General features: G+C 34.7%; 4 protein-coding genes across 4 annotated transcripts; 3 read left to right on the top strand and 1 right to left on the bottom strand.

The window, feature by feature from the left end:
• The first annotated feature begins 6,857 nt into the window (after positions 1-6,857).
• Positions 6,858-10,011, top strand: LOC114421061 (V-type proton ATPase subunit E-like). Its single transcript, XM_028386829.1, has 6 exons — positions 6,858-7,063; positions 7,144-7,244; positions 7,923-8,103; positions 8,595-8,791; positions 9,064-9,163; positions 9,667-10,011. Exons 1-6 carry the CDS (start codon positions 6,962-6,964, stop codon positions 9,700-9,702), a joined length of 717 nt encoding a protein of 238 aa, XP_028242630.1. The 5' UTR covers positions 6,858-6,961; the 3' UTR covers positions 9,703-10,011.
• Positions 10,012-10,679: 668 nt separating this feature from the next.
• LOC114421060 (6-phosphogluconate dehydrogenase, decarboxylating 3, chloroplastic) lies at positions 10,680-12,584 on the top strand. The gene has a single exon (XM_028386828.1). It carries the CDS (start codon positions 10,917-10,919, stop codon positions 12,402-12,404), a length of 1,488 nt encoding a protein of 495 aa, XP_028242629.1. The 5' UTR covers positions 10,680-10,916; the 3' UTR covers positions 12,405-12,584.
• Positions 12,585-13,858: 1,274 nt separating this feature from the next.
• On the bottom strand, positions 13,859-14,761 carry LOC114424720. The gene has a single exon (XM_028391564.1). It carries the CDS (start codon positions 14,759-14,761, stop codon positions 13,859-13,861), a length of 903 nt encoding a protein of 300 aa, XP_028247365.1.
• A 2,023-nt stretch (positions 14,762-16,784) lies between these two features.
• LOC114421059 (V-type proton ATPase subunit E-like) lies at positions 16,785-20,107 on the top strand. The gene is made up of 6 exons (XM_028386827.1): positions 16,785-16,996; positions 17,076-17,176; positions 17,976-18,138; positions 18,596-18,792; positions 19,030-19,129; positions 19,752-20,107. Exons 1-6 carry the CDS (start codon positions 16,895-16,897, stop codon positions 19,785-19,787), a joined length of 699 nt encoding a protein of 232 aa, XP_028242628.1. The 5' UTR covers positions 16,785-16,894; the 3' UTR covers positions 19,788-20,107.
• Positions 20,108-21,601: the final 1,494 nt, after the last annotated feature.

The following is a 21,601-nucleotide window of genomic DNA, read 5'->3' as shown; positions in this document are numbered from 1 at the left end:
GTCTAAACTACCTCTGTCCTCTTCGATGGCTATCATAACAAAGCCTTAATACACAGGTCATTGTCCAGAAAAACGGTTGGTCGGGAGGGAATGTGGATCAATCCCTCATTAGGATTGTGCATCTGTGTCATGCAAAAGCGATAACATGGAATAATGTTTGGTTTGGTAGACGGTGCATACAGCCCTGTGACAAATTAGTTTTTACTTTTTGGCTTGGAGTTTAGTTTAGATGAGAATAATTAAATGCACAAAGACTCAAATTTAATTTTGGATCAAGCAGTTCGCAAATTAAGGATCTAGTTTCTCACACACGATTAATTAATAAAGATCCAAAATTTTATTGTAATGTGTAACAATCATTTTTTTTCCTTTCCAATAGAAATTAAAATAAACAGTTACTTGTTTAGGAACCATCCAATTATTGTTTGTAGATTACTTCTAGAATGGAATATTTTTAGTTAAATGTCATTGTATGAGGAACATTCACTACAATAGTGCGTTTTTACGACCTCTAATATTGCAAAGTTTACTCAACTATTCTCATCGCCTTTAATAATTTTGCCTGCTTTTTGGTGTTGAATTCTGTATGGAGTGGCTGAGACTGTACTGTTTGTAAGTTAGTTTGGTTAAAGGAGGGCCAGAAGTTATCCTGTGGTGTGGGGAAGACATACAACGATGACTTGTTCATATGCAAGTGTTTCGTGACTAGTTCAAAGTTTTTATAGTTTGATGGGTCAATTGGGTGGGGGAATGTTGAAGTATGATGGGGAATAGTCCTACTTTTTGGGCTCTGAGATTTTTAAACTTTGTTTTTTTTTTTAAAAAAGTTTAAACAAATAGACTCTTTGTAGAATTGAGTTAACTTCAATGCCTTGTTTGTAAATTTTTTAGATCGATATTAATTTATCGTTCTGCAAAAGCACAAAAGATAATTACGTTGTTGTTTTTTCTTAAGTTGTCTTTTCTTCTTAGAAGAGTCTGATCCCATTTAAATTGCCCAAGAGAGCACTAAACAGAACACATCCCTACAAACATAATATCATTATTATTTGATACAAGGGAGATCAGCATGACCCATTTGTGTTTTCTCGTCTGCCAAATGCACAAGATAATGGTGCTGACCTTTTACACAAGTTTACCTCAGAAGCCCAATCCCTTTTGATTTTTCTTTTAAAATTCATTCTCCATAATACCCTTCCAATTTCATACGATCAAAATTTGTGCTCAGCTTTCATAAAAAGAAAAAAAATTGTCAAGCATCCATTAAAAAAATGTTTCCAGCTTAAACTCAAAGAAAGCACTTCCATTAACAGCAAGCTCAAAATTCAGCTGCTTTATTATAAACATACATTTATTTTCTTTGTTTTATTTTTACCCCATTTTTATCTCATGTTTCTCTTTCTTTTAACTTTATTTTTTCCTTCTTATCTCTCTTTTTCTTCCATGCAAAATGGGGTGGAGGTTTTCCATTTTCCAATTCACCGTAACAAAACTACATATGGACTTCTGTTTTGGGAAAAAGGGCTTGAACTTCATTTTTATGGTTTGTCCTTTTTATTTACAATCTTATCACTTGTACGTTTCAGTTGGCATTGACAGCTTCATCACTTGCCAAAAAGAATGCTGGGTGTTTTTGGTAGTTTATTAGACAACTCCAGCACCTGCCTTAGATATTTTTTGTCAAAATAAAATTTCAATTTTGATAACAAAATACATGCAAATTACTCCAGCTAAAATTCATCCTACTTTATTTGCATCTCCATTCATTTCATATCAAGTTGAAGGGACCATATAGAGCTCCAAGCAGCCAGTTCATTATTCGCCTGAATTCAAAGTGATTGGTTTCTCAATTGCTTTGTACTCTTTATCACCCAAATCCACTGTTGCCTTGTATTTTTTCTCCCAAGGATTCCAAACAGCTATGCAATGGTTTGTTTAAGTTGTTACATTGCATTTGAAATGACACAAACCTACCAACGTCATTAAGCATTTCATTTAAAGTGCAAGGGACCATACAATTCTTTGCTTCTTTTCATGATCTAGAATAACTACCTCATTCTGCATTAACACAAAAAAAAAAAATATCATAAGATCTTAAGCCCTGGCCTTGCATACACTTAACTTTGAGTAACCCAACTTGATTAAAAAAAATGGTATGGACAAAACTTAAATGTAGTTTTTTTTAAGTGCTTTTAGTATTGTTACATCCTGATATCAGAGAAAGAGAAATATGTATGATATGCAAAGGAGAAGATGAAAGGCCTGCTATTAACATTCCTAACACGAGAAATCATAGTTAAATATCCATCTCCTCTCCTGACAAAGAGACCCTTAACCGAAGTTTGAAGCTCTGGACTAAATAATATAGATCAGTGCCTCAAATATTCTGAGATTCAATTGACAATACAGGTGAGATGTGAAAACACATGATAAAATTCACTGTCTGCAACTAAAGTCAACTAAGGTACCCCACACTTTTTTGTTTTATATTTTTCTTGTGATGCAAATTCTTAGACAGATTATTAGAGTTTTGGACCAGAAAAATAAAGGGGGTTTCAAGTCAAAATTTAGATACATCATTTGTATTTCCTCACAATTTATATCCAAGTTTTTCTTATCTCAAAAGATAAAAAGGCGAAGTAGAAGGGCTCCGAGATTCAACCCCTCTGATTATGAACACGCGACTGCAATAACAGACTTAACGACCCGGCTACTTAACAAGCCGAGTTTGGTTTATTAAACAGTTTGGAAGGAGACATATTTCAAACTTAAAAAAATGGTCCCTTCCAGTTCTTATGAAAATAATATATATAGATGGTAGAACATTCAAGTAAGTAAGTGCTAATGCCTGAGCCAATGAGCCTGTTATTGCAATTGCTGATTGGAGAATTATGGAATGATGGAAATGATCATCAATCATTCACACAGTGAAGATAGCGACTCCTAAATAGATAGATTGCAGTGGACTTTACATAGACATTTTTTAGTTTGTAAAATTATCTAATACTAGAACTAGAAAAAGAGAGGAAGAATGATACTTTGTGTTCTCATTCACAATGTAGCTTCAAAGAGTAAAAAGAAGATTGGGCTGAGGATGGGGGCGAGGGCATTGGTACACTTTCTGGTTCGACATGCAAGTGGTAAGACGAAAATAAATAGAAGAAAAAATATATTCTTTGTCCCCGTAATTTTTTTTTTTTACTTGGACTGAGGCATGGTTTAAACGGAACCTACATGGCAGTGGATTGTGCAACACTTGTCAAGCCATTTCTCTCTCTGCCGCTTCTCCCGTCACTCCCTTACCTTTCAATCCACCCTCTCCGCCAACTCCTTCCTCTACCCACGTCCGTTCCTCCCTCCACAACGAGCCCCTCAAATCCATCACCCACCTCCGATGTCACCACCACCACCGTCCAGATCTGAACTCGCCGTTGCCACCCTCCCCGACAACGCCTGATCCAACCTCCTCCCCCTCAAACCCAAACACGGCGTGTCGCCTTCGCGCCACCACCACCACTATCCAGATCCGGCGACATCATCCTCGCACCTAGGCTCCAACGACGTTGCTTTTAATATTGATTTTTTTTTTTTATCTAGAATGATTTTGTCGTAGATTTTATTGTTGTGCTCGTTTGTTTCTTTCTGGATCTGAGAAGAAGGTTCCATTCAGTATTTGTTTTATAATTTGTGACGATCTTTAATAGTAGGTTATTGCGTTTTGACATCTTTTATTATTTTTTATATAATTTTTGGCTGTTTTAGGATCATAAAAAATATATTTTAAATTAAAATTAAAAAATATGCCACATAGGTTGAATTAAAATCAAGCCTCTTTCCGAATAAAAAATCACAGATTTTGATATCCTGAGAAGAAAACATACAATTTTTTTTTTTGCAAGTTTGTGTATTTTATAGAAAAAATATATAAACCAAAAAAAAAAAATCAACTCGTGGACAAAATTGCATATGGCCCAATAATCGAGCTGTCCACGTCATATTTTATTGATTAATTTATAATTTTATAATCAGAAATAAAAATGCATTAAAAATTTAAGTAAAAATTAAATCTTCAGATTGAAAGTGACAAAAATATACCATATATTCAGACTTCACAATGGAATGCTCTGGTTCCTAATAGTATATGTAATCCATAGTTACTTACCTGAATTATTTATTATAATTTTATATATCTTATAATTTCATATAAATTTAAATATTTTAAATAAAAAAATTGTTTTAATGCTAAAATTATTAAAATAAATATTTAAATTAAATTTATGAGTTTTACTATATTTGAAAATATGTTATTTATCATATAATATTATTAAATAATGATTATTTTCGTAAACAAAGAAGCTTATATAAACAATTTTACTTCATATGCTCTAATAAAAAAAAATTAAATGACATAATTTAAAATTAAATAACTCATATAAACATCATGTTCTAAGTCTACCGTTAATTTATAGTATGACAATTTATTCTCAATAAACTATTCTCACTTTAAAAATCCAAAATTTACAGTTTTATAGGGCAAATGAAATAACACAAGTTGATCCGCTTACGAAGTTAGAATTTATGAAGTTTAAACCATGTGCTCTTTAAGTTTCTTTTTGCCCCTCTTTTTGTAGAAATTCTTATGTCCACAAATATTGTGAACACATAATTATTCTTATGTCCGTGCACTAATTTTTTTAGTTGGTATTTGTTGACTATCTTTAATATCTAATTGGTGCTATGCTCGGTAATATTAACAACATTTAGCGATAAAAAAAATAGTTGGGTTAAAAACCATTAAATGGTTGGGGCTAAACTTAGGAAAAATAGCAATTTCCATACAGAAAACCCATGTAAGTTTTGTATAAATGGTTCACAAATTAGATCACATACAATATTTGTCGTTTCAATCTTATCGTGCAATGCTTTTAAAATAAATAAAAATAAATAATCATAATGTTAATGACACATAAATCAAAAGTGATCTCTAACCTAATTTAATGGTCAAATCAAAAAAGAATTGACCAAATCAAAAAATATTTTAAAACATTTTAGGATTTCAAAATGTATTTTAGGTGAAAATGTACTTATATATACTTCAAAATGAGAGAATAATAAAATATAAAAAAATAACAAATAATACTAATAATAAAAATAAAAAAAATTTAAATTTTTGATAAACAAATTAAAAAATATACAATTTAGAGTCTATAAAAAATAATCTTATTAAAATTTTGGGGTGGGGGTGTGGGAATATAAAAAAATAACAAATAATACTAATAACAAAGATGAAACAAAATTTAAATTTTTGATAAACAATATAAAAAATATAAAATTTTGGGGTGGGGGTGTGGGAAGAGACTGGGGGGTGTGAGAAGAAGAGAGACTGGGGGTGTGGGAAGAGACTGGGGGTGTGAGAAGAAGAGGCTGGGTGCGCTAGCCATAGCGCCTGCAGCTACCTGCTGTGTCACGTGTCACGTGCACAGTAGAGGCATGTGTCTGGGGATCCTTTACAATAAAAAAACAGACTCCCCAAAAATAATTACAAGAGTCCTTTTTTGATAAATAATTTGTAAAAATGACCCTTTCAGTATTTTTGCCGTTTCTTGCTCCTTATTGCAGATCCGAAAGCAGCTCTTTGGAGAAGTTGTTGCTTGAAGATTTTGATTGTATGGTTTAGTTACCCCTGAAATGTTTATATCCCGAAGCATTAGCTTGTCTCTGACCTGAAAAGCTGTCGTGTCATTGCTTCTGTGTACTTATAATTATTGTCTTTTAAATAACACCGTATCTCGGTAGTCCAGTTGTTCCCATGTCGTGTATGATGGGGGATGCATCGCTCTAGATTTTCGTTAGTGATGATTGTTATCTCCTTGACGATGGCGATAAGTGTTTGCTCCGGCTCATTGCAGCTTTAATCTTCTTGGTAATCAAGTACCAGATACAGTATAATATATTGGACATTACTGGCAACATTGTGACAGAGATATAACCATTCTTTCTTGTCGTGTCTGGTACAAGTAAAAACGCGAGAGTCGAGAGTAGTGAAATTTCGGGTGCATGTGAGGTGGTAAGTGGACCACATTTTTTAAAAAAAAAATAGACAGGAATTTATTATTTATTTCTTTTTCTTTTACTCGTTCCTGCTACACAATTTTTATATTATATTATACTATTATTTTAGCCATTATATTATTTATAATATTATTTCAACATTATATTTCACGAAATTGATAATAATAAATGTTGGATTATTATTATTATTTTGAATTTTTTATATTAGATTATTTGTTTTAAATATGACAATAATTAACATAACAATAAAAGTATAATATCTGTGTAATTTTTTTTATTTTTAAATTATTAAAAAATTTAAAATATAATATAAGATTAACGGGGAAATACATAATATGAAAAATGTAACAGTTAAAAATAAAAATATAATAAAAATAATTTATCTATAAATAAAAATTATAAGAGTTTAACATAAATTAAAAAGTTAAAATTATAATACTAAAATATACTTTATTCATAAAATAAAATTTATAGAAAAATGTTATATAAATATATTTATGTATGTTATTTTATATTGTTTAACTACTTCAATTGTTTTAAATAATTAAATCTTTATAAAAAAGAAATAAATTTTTTTGCACGGTTATTAAATCATAAAATCACCCTATCATATATATTAAGTTTATTTTTTTATAAATATTTTAAAGATCATATAAATAATAATAACATAAAAAATTAAATTCGCATTTTTAATGCACACAAAAAGAAATTGCTAGGAAAGAAATTAAATATAAATGAATCTTCAACGCTTGAACCAAAATATGTAGTATAAATTGTCACCTTGTTGAACATGCATATAAAAAAAGAGGTGAGCTGGTCTGGGCTGTGGTAGTGGGGCAGCACAGCAATACGTATCATTGAGGAAGTTTCCTGTGGATCGTCTCCGAAAATGAACGACGCAGACGTCTCAAAGCAAATCCAGCAGATGGTTCGGTTCATTCGCCAGGAAGCTGAGGAAAAAGCCAATGAGATCTCTGTCTCCGCCGAAGAGGTTTCTCTTCATTTCACCATTTTCTCCTCTTTCGTCTCCCATTCATGCTCTAAAACTGATTCGTACTTTTCCTTCTGCAGGAATTCAATATCGAGAAGCTGCAGTTAGTCGAAGCCGAGAAGAAGAAGACCAGGCAAGAGTACGAACGCAAAGAACGCCAAGTCGAAATTCGCAAGAAGATGTAACTTCCTACATAACTCTCTCTACTCTGTTTTTTGGTTTTTTTTGTCTCTTGTGAGTTCGAAATTTGTTAGGTCTTCTCGTCCTTTGATATCAGTTGAAAATAAATTCTGGAGAGTGAGTCCTACTCGTACAGGTCTTGATCCTCACTTCATTATCTATTGACTGTGATGAAGATCAAACTGCTGAGATTTTAAAATTGTGTTTTAAGTATTAAAATATTATCCGTCCGATCTTCCTTTAATGGTTCTGAATTGCTGAATGCGTGAATGCAGGCAATCCAGATCACTAATGAAATAGTCTAGCGGATCCTTGTGGTCTTGTTTTACTATTCAGTAAAATCAGTAATTGATATTTGCTCCACTTTCAACTTTTGCATTTAGAAAATATGGATTGAGGTTTAGTCTCTTTTATTTATTTTGTTTGGTTTGATGTTCAATTTCTTTCAAGCTGTTGTCTGTGGCAAATTACTTGAACTCAAGGATATTGTCGAAGTTTGATGAATGAAAAATTCTCTCTTCTTTTAAGAAAATGATAAGTGAAATTGAGAGTTTAGTTTCTGAGGCTTGTTTTATTTCATCATGTGAAATATGGATTGTTGTGCTGTGTTCCAAAGTGGCAAAAACAGTGCCAGTTGAGATAGTTTAATTTTTGTGGCACAATTAATTGTTTGTTGCAGTGAGTACTCAATGCAGCTGAATGCTTCTCGGATCAAAGTTCTTCAAGCTCAAGATGACGTGATCAGTTCCATGAAAGAAGCTGCATCCAAGGAACTGTTGCATGTGAGTCATCATCATCATTTGACTTTGACTCATCATGATCATGTGTACAGAAACCTTCTGAAAGATCTCATTATTCAGGTCAGTTGAATTATGAATACGGTATGCCTACTTATGATTTGATAATTTGATTTTGCTGTTCTACCAAGTATCATTATCAGACTGTTGTTTCCATTTTTTGGTAAGAATCTTGCACATAGGCAACCAGTGTTGCTGTTATTTATTTATTTTGTCCGACTTTGGTATTATTTGTGATGATGGCACGGCATTGTATCTATAACTAATGTTTTCATAGCAAAGTTCTATTACCTGGCAACATTAATGAATCAATATCATTGATTCTTTTGAATCATAACTATTTTCTGCCATGGGAACCAACCTTGGTCTTTACAGTGGTGTGTTCAATGCCATTGGTTCAACCCCTACCCCATCCTCTTACCCTTCCCTCTTTCCCTGGTATACAAGACCTTTTTCAATCCTTCATAATGCCTATATTCTGATGTCATTTTATGGACTACCTTCTACTAAGAATGTGGACTTTTGGGATATAACATAAGGGCTGTGTGTTACAGTGTTTGCTTAGACTGAAAGAACCTTCTGTCTTATTGAGATGTCGGAAAGATGACCTGCACTTGGTAGAGCATGTGCTGGATTCAGCTGCACAGGAGTATGCTGAGAAAGTAAATGTTGATCCCCCAGAGATCATTGTTGACAACCAAGTCTATCTTCCACCTGGACCCCATCATCACAACTCTCATGATCTCTACTGGTAATGTTCATGTTATAATTAAATCTTCTAACTGTCTGTCCATGCCAATTAGGGCCTTGCTTTCTTACCCCACGCCTTACCTTCTTTCTCTTGATTAGTTTTAATTTAACATTATCTTCAGGTGTAAAAGCATTAATTTCAAGTCTTAAGGTTAATTCATTTCTAGTGTTTGTAGTTGATTGAGAATGCTTCCTAAAATTATATTAGATATTAGCTGCTTTGATATTTAAATTTCAGTTGTAGCACACCTGATTCTTTTAATTGATATTCAGCTCTGGTGGGGTGGTGTTGGCTTCTCGTGATGGAAAGATTGTGTGTGAAAATACTCTTGATGCACGACTTGATGTAGTGTTCCGTAAAAAGCTTCCAGAGGTAAATATTTTGTGCATAACAACTGTTTTATTGTGTGGCTCTATCCTTTTTGTTAGATATTTGCCGCTGTATTGCTACTGACTTTCATATTGTTTCCAAGTAGAAAGTTGTTATTTTCAAGGTATTGAAACTTTGACATTGAAATAAAATAAGATATTGAAACTTTCACACTGATGGACAACTAGAACAATTAACTGGAACGAATTTATGTTTGAAACGAGGGCTGGGTTCCTTAATTCTGGGACTTTAGGCAACATTTATTCGAGGACTCATATAATATAACCTATCAATTCTCATTTTATTATTCAAAATACCTTTTTTTTCTGTAAGGAATTCTTCAAAATTCCTAAGCTGTATAATTATTTATCAAAATTTTATAATCAAGTAATTCTAACATTTTGTAATATATAATATGTAATTCATTTAACACAACTTATAATTTATAAAGTGATGAACTGGTTAACTTTCTAGATTCTGATGAAGTTTCTTGATCCTAATTGCAGATCCGAAATCAGCTCTTTGGACAAGTTGTTGCTTGAAGATTTTGATTGTATTGTTTGGTTACCCCTGTAATATTTATATTCCGAAGCATAAGCTTGTCTTTGGACCTAAATAGCTATCTTGCCATTGATTCTGTCAACTTATAATGGTCTTTTAGATAACACCATATTTCGGTAGTTCAGTTGTTCCCATATTGGGTACGATGGGGGCATGCGTTATTCAACATTTTCTTTAGCGATGGTTGTTATTTGCAGCTTTGAGCTTCTTGGCAATAAAGTACCAGATGTAATATATTGAACATTACTCTCAACATTATGACGGAAATATAACGTTCTATATTGTCGTAAGTTCGTAACTGAAGCAAGTCAAATATTTATTATATATTTCAAAAAATATTTTAAGCGATTTTTTTCTTCTAAAAGTAACACTAACAAAGTGGGGTAAATTTATTTTGGTCTTGAATCTCACGTGAAGTCAATGATGAACTTTGAAAGTGAAAATAATGTTTCGTAGATCAAGCTTGAGATTTAGCATAAAGCCGACATGTTACCCAATGCAAAGTCTTTTACTATGAATTCAATTAATAGTAATATTGGTAGAATTTGATTCTTATTTCCATTGTTAAGAATGCCATTTCTTTGGGATGCTAATCTTATGATATGACACATTCTCCATATTCTATCTATTTTTATTTGATTTCTTTAAATAAGAATAACTAACTTCTACATTATAAATCAATATTACAGTTATTGCATTTACAGACCAAAAATAAATAAATAACGCTTAATTTTCACGTACGCAACTAACTTTCGACTACTTTTTCAATTAATTCTACGAACATAATTCATATCAATTTTTTATATATAAATATAAATCAGTGTAGTACTAGCACATACATAAATATCAACTCAAACACGTCAACATATTAGTAGTTTTTTTTTATAAAAAAAAAAAGTAGCCACTAAAAGAGGGCTGACTATGAAATATAAATATCTGGGTTGACTGATTTGGATGCAATCGAAACGCAGTCGTTTGATTGTGAAGTGAGTTCCCATTGAGCAGATGTTGGAGGCAACAACGTCTACGGCAGCTCCTCGAGGAGTCCGCCAACCTCACCAAACCCCCCAAAAAGCCCTTGTCAGTTTTTCCCCTAATACTAATAATTAATGATTAACGATTAACGATTTATAACAACAACAACGACGACGACACTTTGACACACCTAACCCTCCAAATTCCTATCTCTCTTCGAATGGAATCCGCAGCTCTGTCGCGCATAGGCCTGGCGGGCCTGGCCGTGATGGGCCAAAACCTAGCCCTGAACATCGCGGAAAAGGGGTTTCCTATCTCCGTCTACAACCGCACAGCCTCGAAAGTGGACGAGACCGTAGATCGGGCCCGCAACGAGGGCTCCCTCCCTCTCACGGGCCAATACACCCCTCGCGACTTCGTTCTCTCCCTCCAGCGCCCTAGATCCGTCATCATCCTCGTCAAGGCCGGCGCCCCCGTCGACCAAACCATCGCCGCCCTCTCCGACCACCTCGACCCCGGCGACTGCATCATCGACGGCGGCAACGAGTGGTACGAGAACACCGAGCGCCGCATGAGCCTCGTCGCCGACAAAGGCCTCCTCTACCTCGGCATGGGCGTCTCCGGCGGCGAAGACGGCGCACGCCACGGCCCCTCCCTCATGCCCGGTGGGTCCCACCAGGCCTACTCCAACGTCCAGGACATCCTCCACAAAATCGCCGCCCAGGTCGAGGACGGCCCCTGCGTCACTTACATCGGCGAGGGAGGCTCCGGAAACTTCGTCAAAATGGTCCACAACGGAATCGAATACGGCGACATGCAACTCATCTCTGAAGCCTACGATGTTTTGAAGCACGTCGGTGGCTTGTCGAATTCCGAGCTTGCAGATATTTTCGCCGAGTGGAACAGAGGGGAACTTGAGAGTTTCTTAATTGAAATTACCGCAGATATTTTTAAAGTGAAGGATGAAGATGGTGAAGGGTTTTTGGTGGATAAGATTTTGGATAAGACCGGGATGAAGGGGACCGGGAAATGGACGGTGCAGCAGGCGGCGGAGCTTTCGATAGCGGCGCCCACGATTGCGGCTTCGTTGGATTGCCGGTACTTGAGTGGGTTGAAGGAGGAGAGGGAGAGTGCCGCAGCGGTGTTGAAGGAGGCGGGGTTGAGTGATGAATTGGGGAGGGTTAGTGTGAGTGGGGTGGATAAGAAGAGGTTGATTGATGATGTGAGGCAGGCTTTGTATGCTTCCAAGATTTGTAGCTATGCTCAGGGGATGAATTTGTTGAGGGCTAAGAGCAATGAGAAAGGGTGGAACTTGAATTTGGGGGAATTGGCTAGGATTTGGAAGGGAGGGTGCATCATAAGGGCGGTGTTCTTGGACAGAATCAAGAAGGCCTATCAGAGGAACCCTAATTTGGCTAGCTTGATAGTGGACCCGGAGTTCGCCAGGGAAATGGTGCAGAGGCAGGCTGCGTGGAGGAGGGTTGTGGGGTTGGCAGTTTCAGCTGGGATTAGTACTCCCGGAATGTGTGCCAGTCTTGCTTACTTTGACACCTATCGGAGGGCAAGGCTGCCGGCAAACCTTGTTCAGGCTCAGAGGGACTTGTTTGGGGCGCATACTTATGAGAGGGTTGATCGCCCCGGGGCTTTTCATACCGAGTGGACGAAGCTCGCCCGCAAGAGTGGGACTGGAGTTGGTGCACTCAATTGATTGATGATGGGTTTTGGTTGTTTGCTTGATTGTCGTGCAGTGCAGCATTTGAGTTGTAATTGTTTGTTTCTTTTGAGGATCTTTGGTAGGCAGAGAGCAGCTATTGTTTTCTTGCTATAACTGTTTTTAATCTTAATAAAACAAAGGCGTGTCATTTGGCTTCCACTGGCTTTTGCTTAAGTAGAGTACAAGTTGTTGATTTTCTTGTCTCTTGTATGTTTGTTTCCGATTAGAGTGGTAATTGCATTTTTGGATTTGATTCCTCTAAAGTGAGGAAGGTTAAAATAAGTAACCTAGTTGTTGATATTTCAAAACATTCATGATTTATTATCCAGATGCCTGTGATGCTGGCTGCAAATTTTCTCATCAATGACTGAGGTTGTTGCTTGCTTTATTCTCTAAAGTATCACTTTAGAAGAGACAGATCCTTGCATTTTATTTTATATAAAACACTTTCATGAGTTTCTTGACAAAATATGATGCGAGTTGTGTTGACTCCTCTGAAGTGAGGAATGTTTAAGTAATAAGAAAACCAACTGTCGATATTTTAACATTCATGATTTGTTATGCATGTGATATGGAGGGTTAATTTTTTCATCAATGACAAATTGCTACTTTACTCTCTATAGAAGGCTGCTCACGCCTGAGGAACCTGATCCTTGCATTTTGTGTAAAAGACATTCATGAATTTCTTGACAAAATATGATGATAATTGTGTTGATTATGTATCAAGATGTATTCTGGTTGGTGTGCATTGCGTTATAGGTCATCCTGGTGTATCTGGTGAAGGATTTTCTCTTTTTCCTCCCTTTGTAACTTTACATGCATGTGCACTTGTAAGATTTTGTGCTTCTTGTTGGTACCTTGATGGCCAAGTTTTTATTTTTACCCTTTGGTAAATGGTAGCGTGCTTCATAGTTTATAGGCTGTTATTTAGCTGGTTTTCCTTTGGGCAACCTTCTGGAGCCTGGAGGTAGGACTCAGTAATGCTTTTATGATATTGTTTCTTTTGGCGTTTTACGCAACTTTTTTTGCTTAAGTTTATTAAATTTAACGATACACTTTAGAGTTGTACGAGACTGTTTAACAAATGCAAATTTCTTAATGCCATTGAGAAAGATGGTTACGTGTAAATCGTGGCAATTCTTTCGGTCCAGACCAGTTCGGCGTAGCTCCAAGCGAAAACATCAAAGAATTATCTGAGTAGATCCATGTACCGTCAAATCTCCTTCATTGGAGAAGCTTGCACGAGTTAAAAGACTAGTAATAATCTTCATTCTTGAAACATCTACAAAACTATTCCTTCATTTATAGTCAGACAATACACATGCTTTGTTCATTGCACAGAATGGATGAGCCTTGTTTGTTTTTTTATACATGCACTGACAAAAGAGTATTAGCAAAGTAACAAAAGGGTAACTGGACAAAAGATTATATGCGGAAGATGCAGCGAACTAAAGAACACCGCTCTCAAGAACTGGCTGAGTTCTTGTCACTGTTGCGGAGGGCATTTTACTATTGCCAACCCATCTACTTTCTAGAACCTGATCTTCACTGGCTTGTTTTTCCATGACTTGAATCCTCTTGGTCTTGAGAAGTCTTCTAGAAGAAAAAACCACATATCCCACTATGATCAACCCAAAATATCCAACAACAAAGCCAATCACCCAAAGATACCATGTTCCCCGCCTCTTCTCCAATGGGAGTACAACTGAAAAGTGACCCTGGTCTCTGGAGTTACACACTCCAGGGGAACTCATCTCAGTAAGCTGAAATGTTCCATTGTCATTGAAAGCTACACATCTCACCCTTGTGTTGATGCTATTGCTACCCCTAGCCATAAATGTAATGTTGGGAAATTGAATAGATATGGGCTGCCCCATTGTGTTGAGAGTGAGGTTTCTCTCACTTGTGTCTGTTACATTTGAGGCATCAAAAACCATGAAGCCAACAACAGAAGAAATGAATGAGTAACCTGGCAAATTGTAGTAGTGGGAAGACCAGTTGCCCAAGTTTTGGTAGACAATGGCCAACCTCCTGACATGGGGAATGGACATGGTTCTTGGTGGGATCCGAAAGTAGCTAAAGTTGGCACCTTTGTTCCAGAGCCTTCTGCTTCTGAGACGGACTACTGAAACATCCATACCAGACAGATTCCTTGGAAGAAGAGCATCATACAGAGCACCAGTTTGAGGCCTGTGTTTGACCAGTGACCTGAAAGCAAAATCTTGAACCAAGGAATTCAATGATTCACTTGCAGCAGCAGTGTTGTCCAAGCTGTGCCCGAAGGAGCAGCAGCAACAACACAAGGTGAGAAGCAACACCCAGATGAAATCCCAGTTCATGTTGGATCCCATTAACACTTTCGGCAAAAGAACAAGCTTAGACAAGTTTTAAGGAATGGAAGGACCAATACATACGGCGATCTGTTTTGGGTCTTGTTGCTTTTTCATTTGTTTCATATAGGAAGCACCAAGTCCAATGATGTTTACTTTCCACAAAGAAGAAGCATGCTCAGGTTCGGGTCCCAACTACTGACTCCAGAGGGAAGAAAGGCTCAAAAAGTCATTGACTAGGGGCACTCTGATTCCATCTAATGAGCTGTGTGCTTGTGTATGAGAATCTTTGTCACTACAATGCCAGAACCAACTTTAGCATGCGTTGATTGCTCATTTTCTCCCCCTCGATGGGAGACAAATGGAATAATCAACAATTCCCACTATATGCCCAAATTTTGGCCCGTCAAACCTTCAGGGGCTCATGAAGCATGTAGGCCCAAACGTAGATGCCCAGCCCAAATTTCCACTATATACTTATCAGTTTTGATTAATTGTTATTGTAAAAAAAAAAAATTGGCATTCACAATGTATGAAAATTAAAATTAAACTCCAAACAAAGTTAATCTCTGAGATGTTTACTCGAAAATATTTTTGGATGAAATTATGTATATACTATTGTGTAAATGTACTCATATACTCATCTAATTACAAAATCGTTACGTATGATATACTGGGACCGACTTACTGGGGCAAGCATGGGCTTCAGCCCCCCTCTTCAAATCTAACACGCATACGATATATATATATAGTATAATTTATATTATATTAATATTAAATATAATTACAATAATATGTATATAGAAAAAATATTGTACTTCTTTCTTAAAAGGGACATACCAAAGTTACGAAAATGATTTGATATTATATTTACTTAAAGAAGATATTGTTATCTTTTAAAATATTATATAATCTTGTAAAAAAAAATTAGAGAAGATAACGTAAAATGTTTACGCAATTACACATTTTCTTTATCATTACTTATTATTACTTCACGCAGTCTTGTTTTTTCAATTGTCACACCTCCTTTTTTCACTTTGCCAATTTCTTCAAGTACTCTAACACTTGATGCTCCTAACTTTGCTGTATCATGCATTTTCTTTAGGCAAGCTACAAAGTTTGAGACTTTTTTTTTTTTAGATTTCATATTGGACATATCAATTTTTCTTCTTTTTTCATTCTTAGATTTTGGCTGAATTTGTCCAATATTCAACATTGTGAGCGCATATATGTAATCTTTGTTTGGAGAAAAACAAGGTAATATTAAATTTTTTCCTAATTCTTGTGCCCACTATTTATTTTTATTAACATGATAAAAAAATAGATTTAAGATAAACATATTAATATTAATGAATCTCTTTATTTTAGTTTAGACATTATTTTACATTTAAAATTCATTATTTGTTGTTGTTGTTATATGGTCTTCTAGATGAATTTTTTTAATGTTTAGAAATTATAACATATATTTTTTTACATACATTCAAAATGTATATGGTGTTTAGTTTATAATTTTTTAAGTTTTTTTTAACGATCACAACTAAAAGATCATTTTTCAGTTATAAAAATTGTCAAAATAGACTCAAAAATAAGACGAAAGATAAATTTCTGACATATTATTTGATTACATACATTAAAAAATGATTGTTAAAAAATTTGATACATATCGATGAATTTTATGATATGAAAAATATGCATACGATTTAGATAAAAAAAACACAACTCCAACAGGCAAAGTTGTAGCTTATGACTTTGGTTTAAGTTTCTTCTTTCTTAATACATTTAAATTGTCAATCTATTATATTTTTTTAATTTATTTTTTTATTGATTTCTGAATTCGTCCCTGATATATTTATTTGTTTTTATCATAATTATCTTGAAATTTTCTGATTTACACAAAAGTACATAAAAATTAAATTAATATATTTAATTCACGTAAAAAAATTCAATATGAAAGAAATTAAAAATAAATAAATTTTCCACGCGTAAGCTTTTAAATATTAAAATTCTTGAATATAAAAATATTAGTATCTTGAAGTGAAGTTGCATAAAAGAGAGGTGAGGTGAACTCGTGAGGGTTGTGGTAGTTTGGCAGCGACACGTATCTTCATCAATAATCGCAGAAGCAGTTTCCGGTGCATCTCATCGTCTTCCAAAATGAACGACGCAGATGTCTCGAAGCAAATCCAGCAGATGGTGCGTTTCATCCGCCAGGAAGCTGAGGAGAAAGCCAACGAGATCTCTGTATCTGCCGAAGAGGTTTCTCTTCATTTCATTACCTTCACCATTTTCCCCTCTTTCGTCGTTTTCAAACTGAATCGTACTTTTCCTTCTGCAGGAATTCAATATCGAGAAGCTGCAGTTGGTTGAAGCCGAAAAGAAGAAGATCAGGCAAGAATACGAACGCAAAGAGCGCCAAGTCGAAATTCGCAAGAAGATGTAACTTCCTATATAACTCTCTATCCTCTTTTTTTTTTGTCTCTGTGAGTTCGAAATTAACTAGGTCATCTCGTCCGTTGACATCGATTAAAATTAAATTCTGGAGTGTGAGTCCTACTCGTATAGGTCTTGATTTGATCCCTGCGTTTCATAATACCGCAACCTCTACTGACTGTGATTATTGGTACTGCTAAGCTTGATCTCTAATGGAACTGGATTCAGTGCAGTTATTTTTGCACGCATTCAGTGCATTTATAATCGTTGGTTAAAGATCGGACAGTTGAGATTTCGAGTGTTTTTCAAGTTGATTAAAATTTGACCATTCCGATCTTCATCCAACAGTTCTGAATTCCTAAATGTGTGAAGGCGTTGAATAGTGATACAGGCAATCCTAATGAAATAGTCTAGCCGATCCTTGTGGTCTTGTCGTATTATTCAATAAAATCAATAATTAAGGTTAGCTCCATTTTGAACTTTTACATTTGCTAAATATGGCTTGAATTTCAATTTAGTGTCTTTTATTCGCTTGTTTATTTTGTTTGGTTTTGAATTAACTCTGTTTGATGTTCAATTTCTTTCAAGCTGTTGACATCTTTTGCCAAATTATAACTTGAACTTGAGGATATTGTCAATGTTTGATGAATGGAAAATTGTCTTATAAAATGATGAGTGAGATTGAGAGTTTAGTTTCTGAGGCTTATTTTATTTCCCTATGTCAAATACAGTGTGTTGTATTGTTTCTAAGCTGCAAACACAGTGCTAGTTTAAGTTTTGTGGCACAACTAATTGTTTGTTGCAGTGAGTACTCAATGCAGCTGAATGCTTCTCGGATTAAAGTTCTTCAAGCTCAAGATGACGTGATCAGTTCCATGAAAGAAGCTGCATCCAAGGAACTTTTGAATGTCAGTCATCACCATGATGATCATGTGTATAGAAACCTTCTGAAAGATCTCATTGTTCAGGTCAGTTGAATTTTAAATATGGTGACCTACTCTGGTTTGATAGTTTGATTTTGCTGTTCTGATAAGCTTTTTTTTGCTGTTCTGCCAAGTATCATTATCAGATTGTTGTTTCCTTTTTTTTTTTTGTGAGAGCCTTGCACGTAGGCAACCTGTGTTGCTGTTATGTATTTATTGTGCCCTACTTTTGTATCATTTTGTGGTGACTAATATTTTCATTTCAAATTGCTATTACCCGGTGACATCAATGAATCAATATCATTGATTGTTTTGAATCATAACTACTGTTGTGGGAATCAACCTTGGTCTTTAATGTGGTGTGTTTAATGCCATTGGTTCAATCCCTGCCCCATCCTCTTTCCCTTGTCTACACGACCTTTTTCAATCCCTTGTAATGCTATATTTTGCTATTATGCGTAAGTATGTGGACTTGGAAGATAATATAAGGACTGTGTTGCAGTGTTTGCTAAGACTGAAAGAGCCTTCTGTCTTATTGAGATGTCGGAAAGATGACCTGCACTTGGTAGAGAATGTGCTGGATTCAGCTGCTCAGGAGTATGCTGAGAAAGCAAATGTTGATCCCCCAGAGATCATTGTTGACAACCAAGTCTATCTTCCACCTGGACTCACTCATCAAAATTCTCATGATCTCTACTGGTAATGTTCATGTTGTAATTATATCTTAACTAACTGTTTGGCCTTGCCAGTCAGGGCCTTGCTTTCTTACCTTATTCTTTACCTTTTGTTTTTCTTGATTAATTATAATTTAAAATTATCTTCTGATGAAAAGGTATCAGTTTCAAATCTTGAGATTAATAAAATCATATTAGCTTTTAACTGCTTTGATATCAAATTTCAGTTGTAGCACACCTGATTTTTTTTGTTGATATTCAGCTCTGGTGGGGTGGTGTTGGCTTCTCGTGATGGAAAGATTGTGTGTGAAAATACACTTGATGCACGTCTTGATGTAGTTTTCCGTAAAAAGCTTCCAGAGGTAAAAAAGAACTGAGTATAGCAGTTCTTATTCTGTGATGTTAGATATTTGTTGCTGAATTGTTTTTACTGTTGACTCTCGTATTGCTCTCACTCAAATAACTTGTATGCAGCATTTATGATTCACTTCCCTTCTGCAAGATAGTAGTATGTATTTTCTTGGGTAGTGCTATTCACTTCATTCCGCAATATTATATACACTTTCTATTGATTGTATTGAAATTATAACCAACTAAAAATTACTTTTGATTTGGTTTTAAAACCAATGAGTCTTTTTTTCCCTCCCTATTTCTGTTCCTTTGTATTTGCTAGACTGGTCCAAGTGATCTTTTTCACTAATTGTTCCTTACTTTCTTTCTCCTTCCTATCAAATGTACTGTATTCCCATGAATTCATTATTGGCCAACTTTCGTCTACTCTATTTTGTTGACTTTGGATATTGCATCGGAAGCAAAATTTGGAAGGTCATAGGTTTAGTTGAAGCTGTGGCAGCCACTCATTCATTTCTTCTTTCTTTTATTTTCTCTTGGGAAAGGGGTTTAAGGTTAATACTTTTAAGGGGTGAACGGGTTAACCATGTCTAACGACTAGATTCTTATGAAATTTCTTGCTCCTTATTGCAGATCCGAAAGCAGCTCTTTGGACAAATTGTTGCTTGAAGATTTTGATTGTATTGTTTGGTTACCGCTGGAATGTTAATATCCCAAAGCAAAAGCTTTGTCTTCATGTCCTTGACCTGAATAGCTATCAAGCCATTGCTTCTGTGAACTTATAATTATTGTCTTTTAAATAACATTATTTTCGGTAGTCCAGTTGTCCGGTGTTCTTGATTTGATTTACTTCTGATTGTTATGACCTAAGTTTTTCCGGCTTATTTCAGCTTTGAGCTTCTTGGCAATAAAGTAGCAAGATGTAAACATTACTGTTAATGTTATTAAAAAAAAACATTACTGTCAATATTGTGACAGAAACACAGTAACTGACCTTTGTTGTGTAAAGTCAAAGCATAAAAGAGTAGATAATTAGTGAAATTTTGAGCGTATGTTTTTTTTTTTTAAATCATGTTATTGGTATGGAATATCAATTAATTTTAGTGATGATTAATATCGGTTAGATAAATCTGATTAATCATTTTTAATAGAATATTTCCTTTTTAATAATATTTTTTTATTCATAAGACTTAAATTTAAAATTTTAATTAAAGGGATTAAGTTTAATATCACTTAAACTCTAACAACTTATTGGTCTTAAAGTATAGGTGAGGAATGGTAAGTGGACCACGAAAGTGTACTCGATAGGATTTTTTGTCATTGATTTGATAGGAAATAATTTAGAAAATCAAAACTACATGTTATTTTTTTCAGGTATGAATATTATATTTTCTTACCCATATCGTAATTACACATGGATAAAAATAATCTAATTTCAATTTTGTTTTATTAATATAATATTTTCCACTCCTAAAACTTGGAAGTCCCCGACACCGCAGGCACAACAAAGAGTCACGAAAATGGAGATTACAAAAAAAGAAAACAATTACTAGGTTAGAGACATCAAATGAACTTATGAAAAACTTTCATCAAGGAGTTTTACATCATATCTTTAGATGTTATATGTTGTCAAAAGAAAATCTTTGGAAGTTAATAATTTCATCACACTATACAACATTATTCATATTTTTATTTATTTCAGTATAAGTTTTGTTGCTTGCTTTTTTCTAATTATCCTTAAATTCACATCAACTTATTACTAAGGACACATTTGAGTTTATTTCCTAATTTTCCACATCTCAACCAACCAAGGTAGGTTTTGGTAAGGATTCAAATTGTATCTCATAAGGATGTAAGTTTAAATCTTATTATTATTGATGTAAGGACTCATGAGCATGCCTAACCTTAATGAGCTCTAAATATTTAATTTATAACAAAAACTACCCACATTTCGCATTGAAGTAATACAAAGAGGCTCAATCCTACAGTTGTGACTTCCCAAAACTACATGTTACGGTTCCAATATACATATGTTCAAATTGATAAGTGACTAATATAGCAAAAACGTACTTGGTTGTTATGCACATTAGTGTCACTATTTTGGCACCTCAACCATGATCAAGAAGTTCCAGTATGTATTAAAAGCTTTCAGGCAACGAAAATCTTTGAGAAAAGCCTTGACCCGAAATGCCTTAAAGGTGTAAACCCACTCAACACTCCTTGAAATGAAACGCTCATCTCAAAGATAATCTAATTATCCATGCAAGTGGCTAATGTACCCTAAAATGTGTCACAATGTAACATCATATCATCTTTCCATATGCTTGTTACATCACTTGGGAGGTGATAAGACCAACTTTGATCGTAAATTCAATATTAATCTTACAGGCATCCGATGGCTCCTCTCACTCGATGAGGCAACCTGTTAATATTTGTCTTTTACACTTTGTTGACATACCACAACTATAAAATAAATAAATAAA

This window comes from Glycine soja, chromosome 8 (assembly GCF_004193775.1).
Source record: "Glycine soja cultivar W05 chromosome 8, ASM419377v2, whole genome shotgun sequence".
Classification (NCBI taxonomy): Eukaryota; Viridiplantae; Streptophyta; class Magnoliopsida; order Fabales; family Fabaceae; genus Glycine; species Glycine soja.
The sequence above is the reverse complement of the archived record's forward strand: the minus strand, read 5'-3'. Positions and strand labels throughout refer to the sequence as shown.

Coding starts and splice junctions, on each gene's coding strand:
- LOC114421061 (XM_028386829.1), top strand. CDS start 6,962: ATGAACGACGCAGACGTCTCAAAGCAAATCCAGCAGATGGTTCGGTTC. Junction 7,064..7,143: donor TCTCTGTCTCCGCCGAAGAG/GTTTCTCTTCAT, acceptor TTCCTTCTGCAG/GAATTCAATATCGAGAAGCT. Junction 7,245..7,922: donor GTCGAAATTCGCAAGAAGAT/GTAACTTCCTAC, acceptor TGTTTGTTGCAG/TGAGTACTCAATGCAGCTGA.
- LOC114421060 (XM_028386828.1), top strand. CDS start 10,917: ATGGAATCCGCAGCTCTGTCGCGCATAGGCCTGGCGGGCCTGGCCGTG.
- LOC114424720 (XM_028391564.1), bottom strand. CDS start 14,761: ATGGGATCCAACATGAACTGGGATTTCATCTGGGTGTTGCTTCTCACC.
- LOC114421059 (XM_028386827.1), top strand. CDS start 16,895: ATGAACGACGCAGATGTCTCGAAGCAAATCCAGCAGATGGTGCGTTTC. Junction 18,139..18,595: donor TGAAAGATCTCATTGTTCAG/GTCAGTTGAATT, acceptor ACTGTGTTGCAG/TGTTTGCTAAGACTGAAAGA. Junction 19,130..19,751: donor TCCGTAAAAAGCTTCCAGAG/GTAAAAAAGAAC, acceptor TCCTTATTGCAG/ATCCGAAAGCAGCTCTTTGG.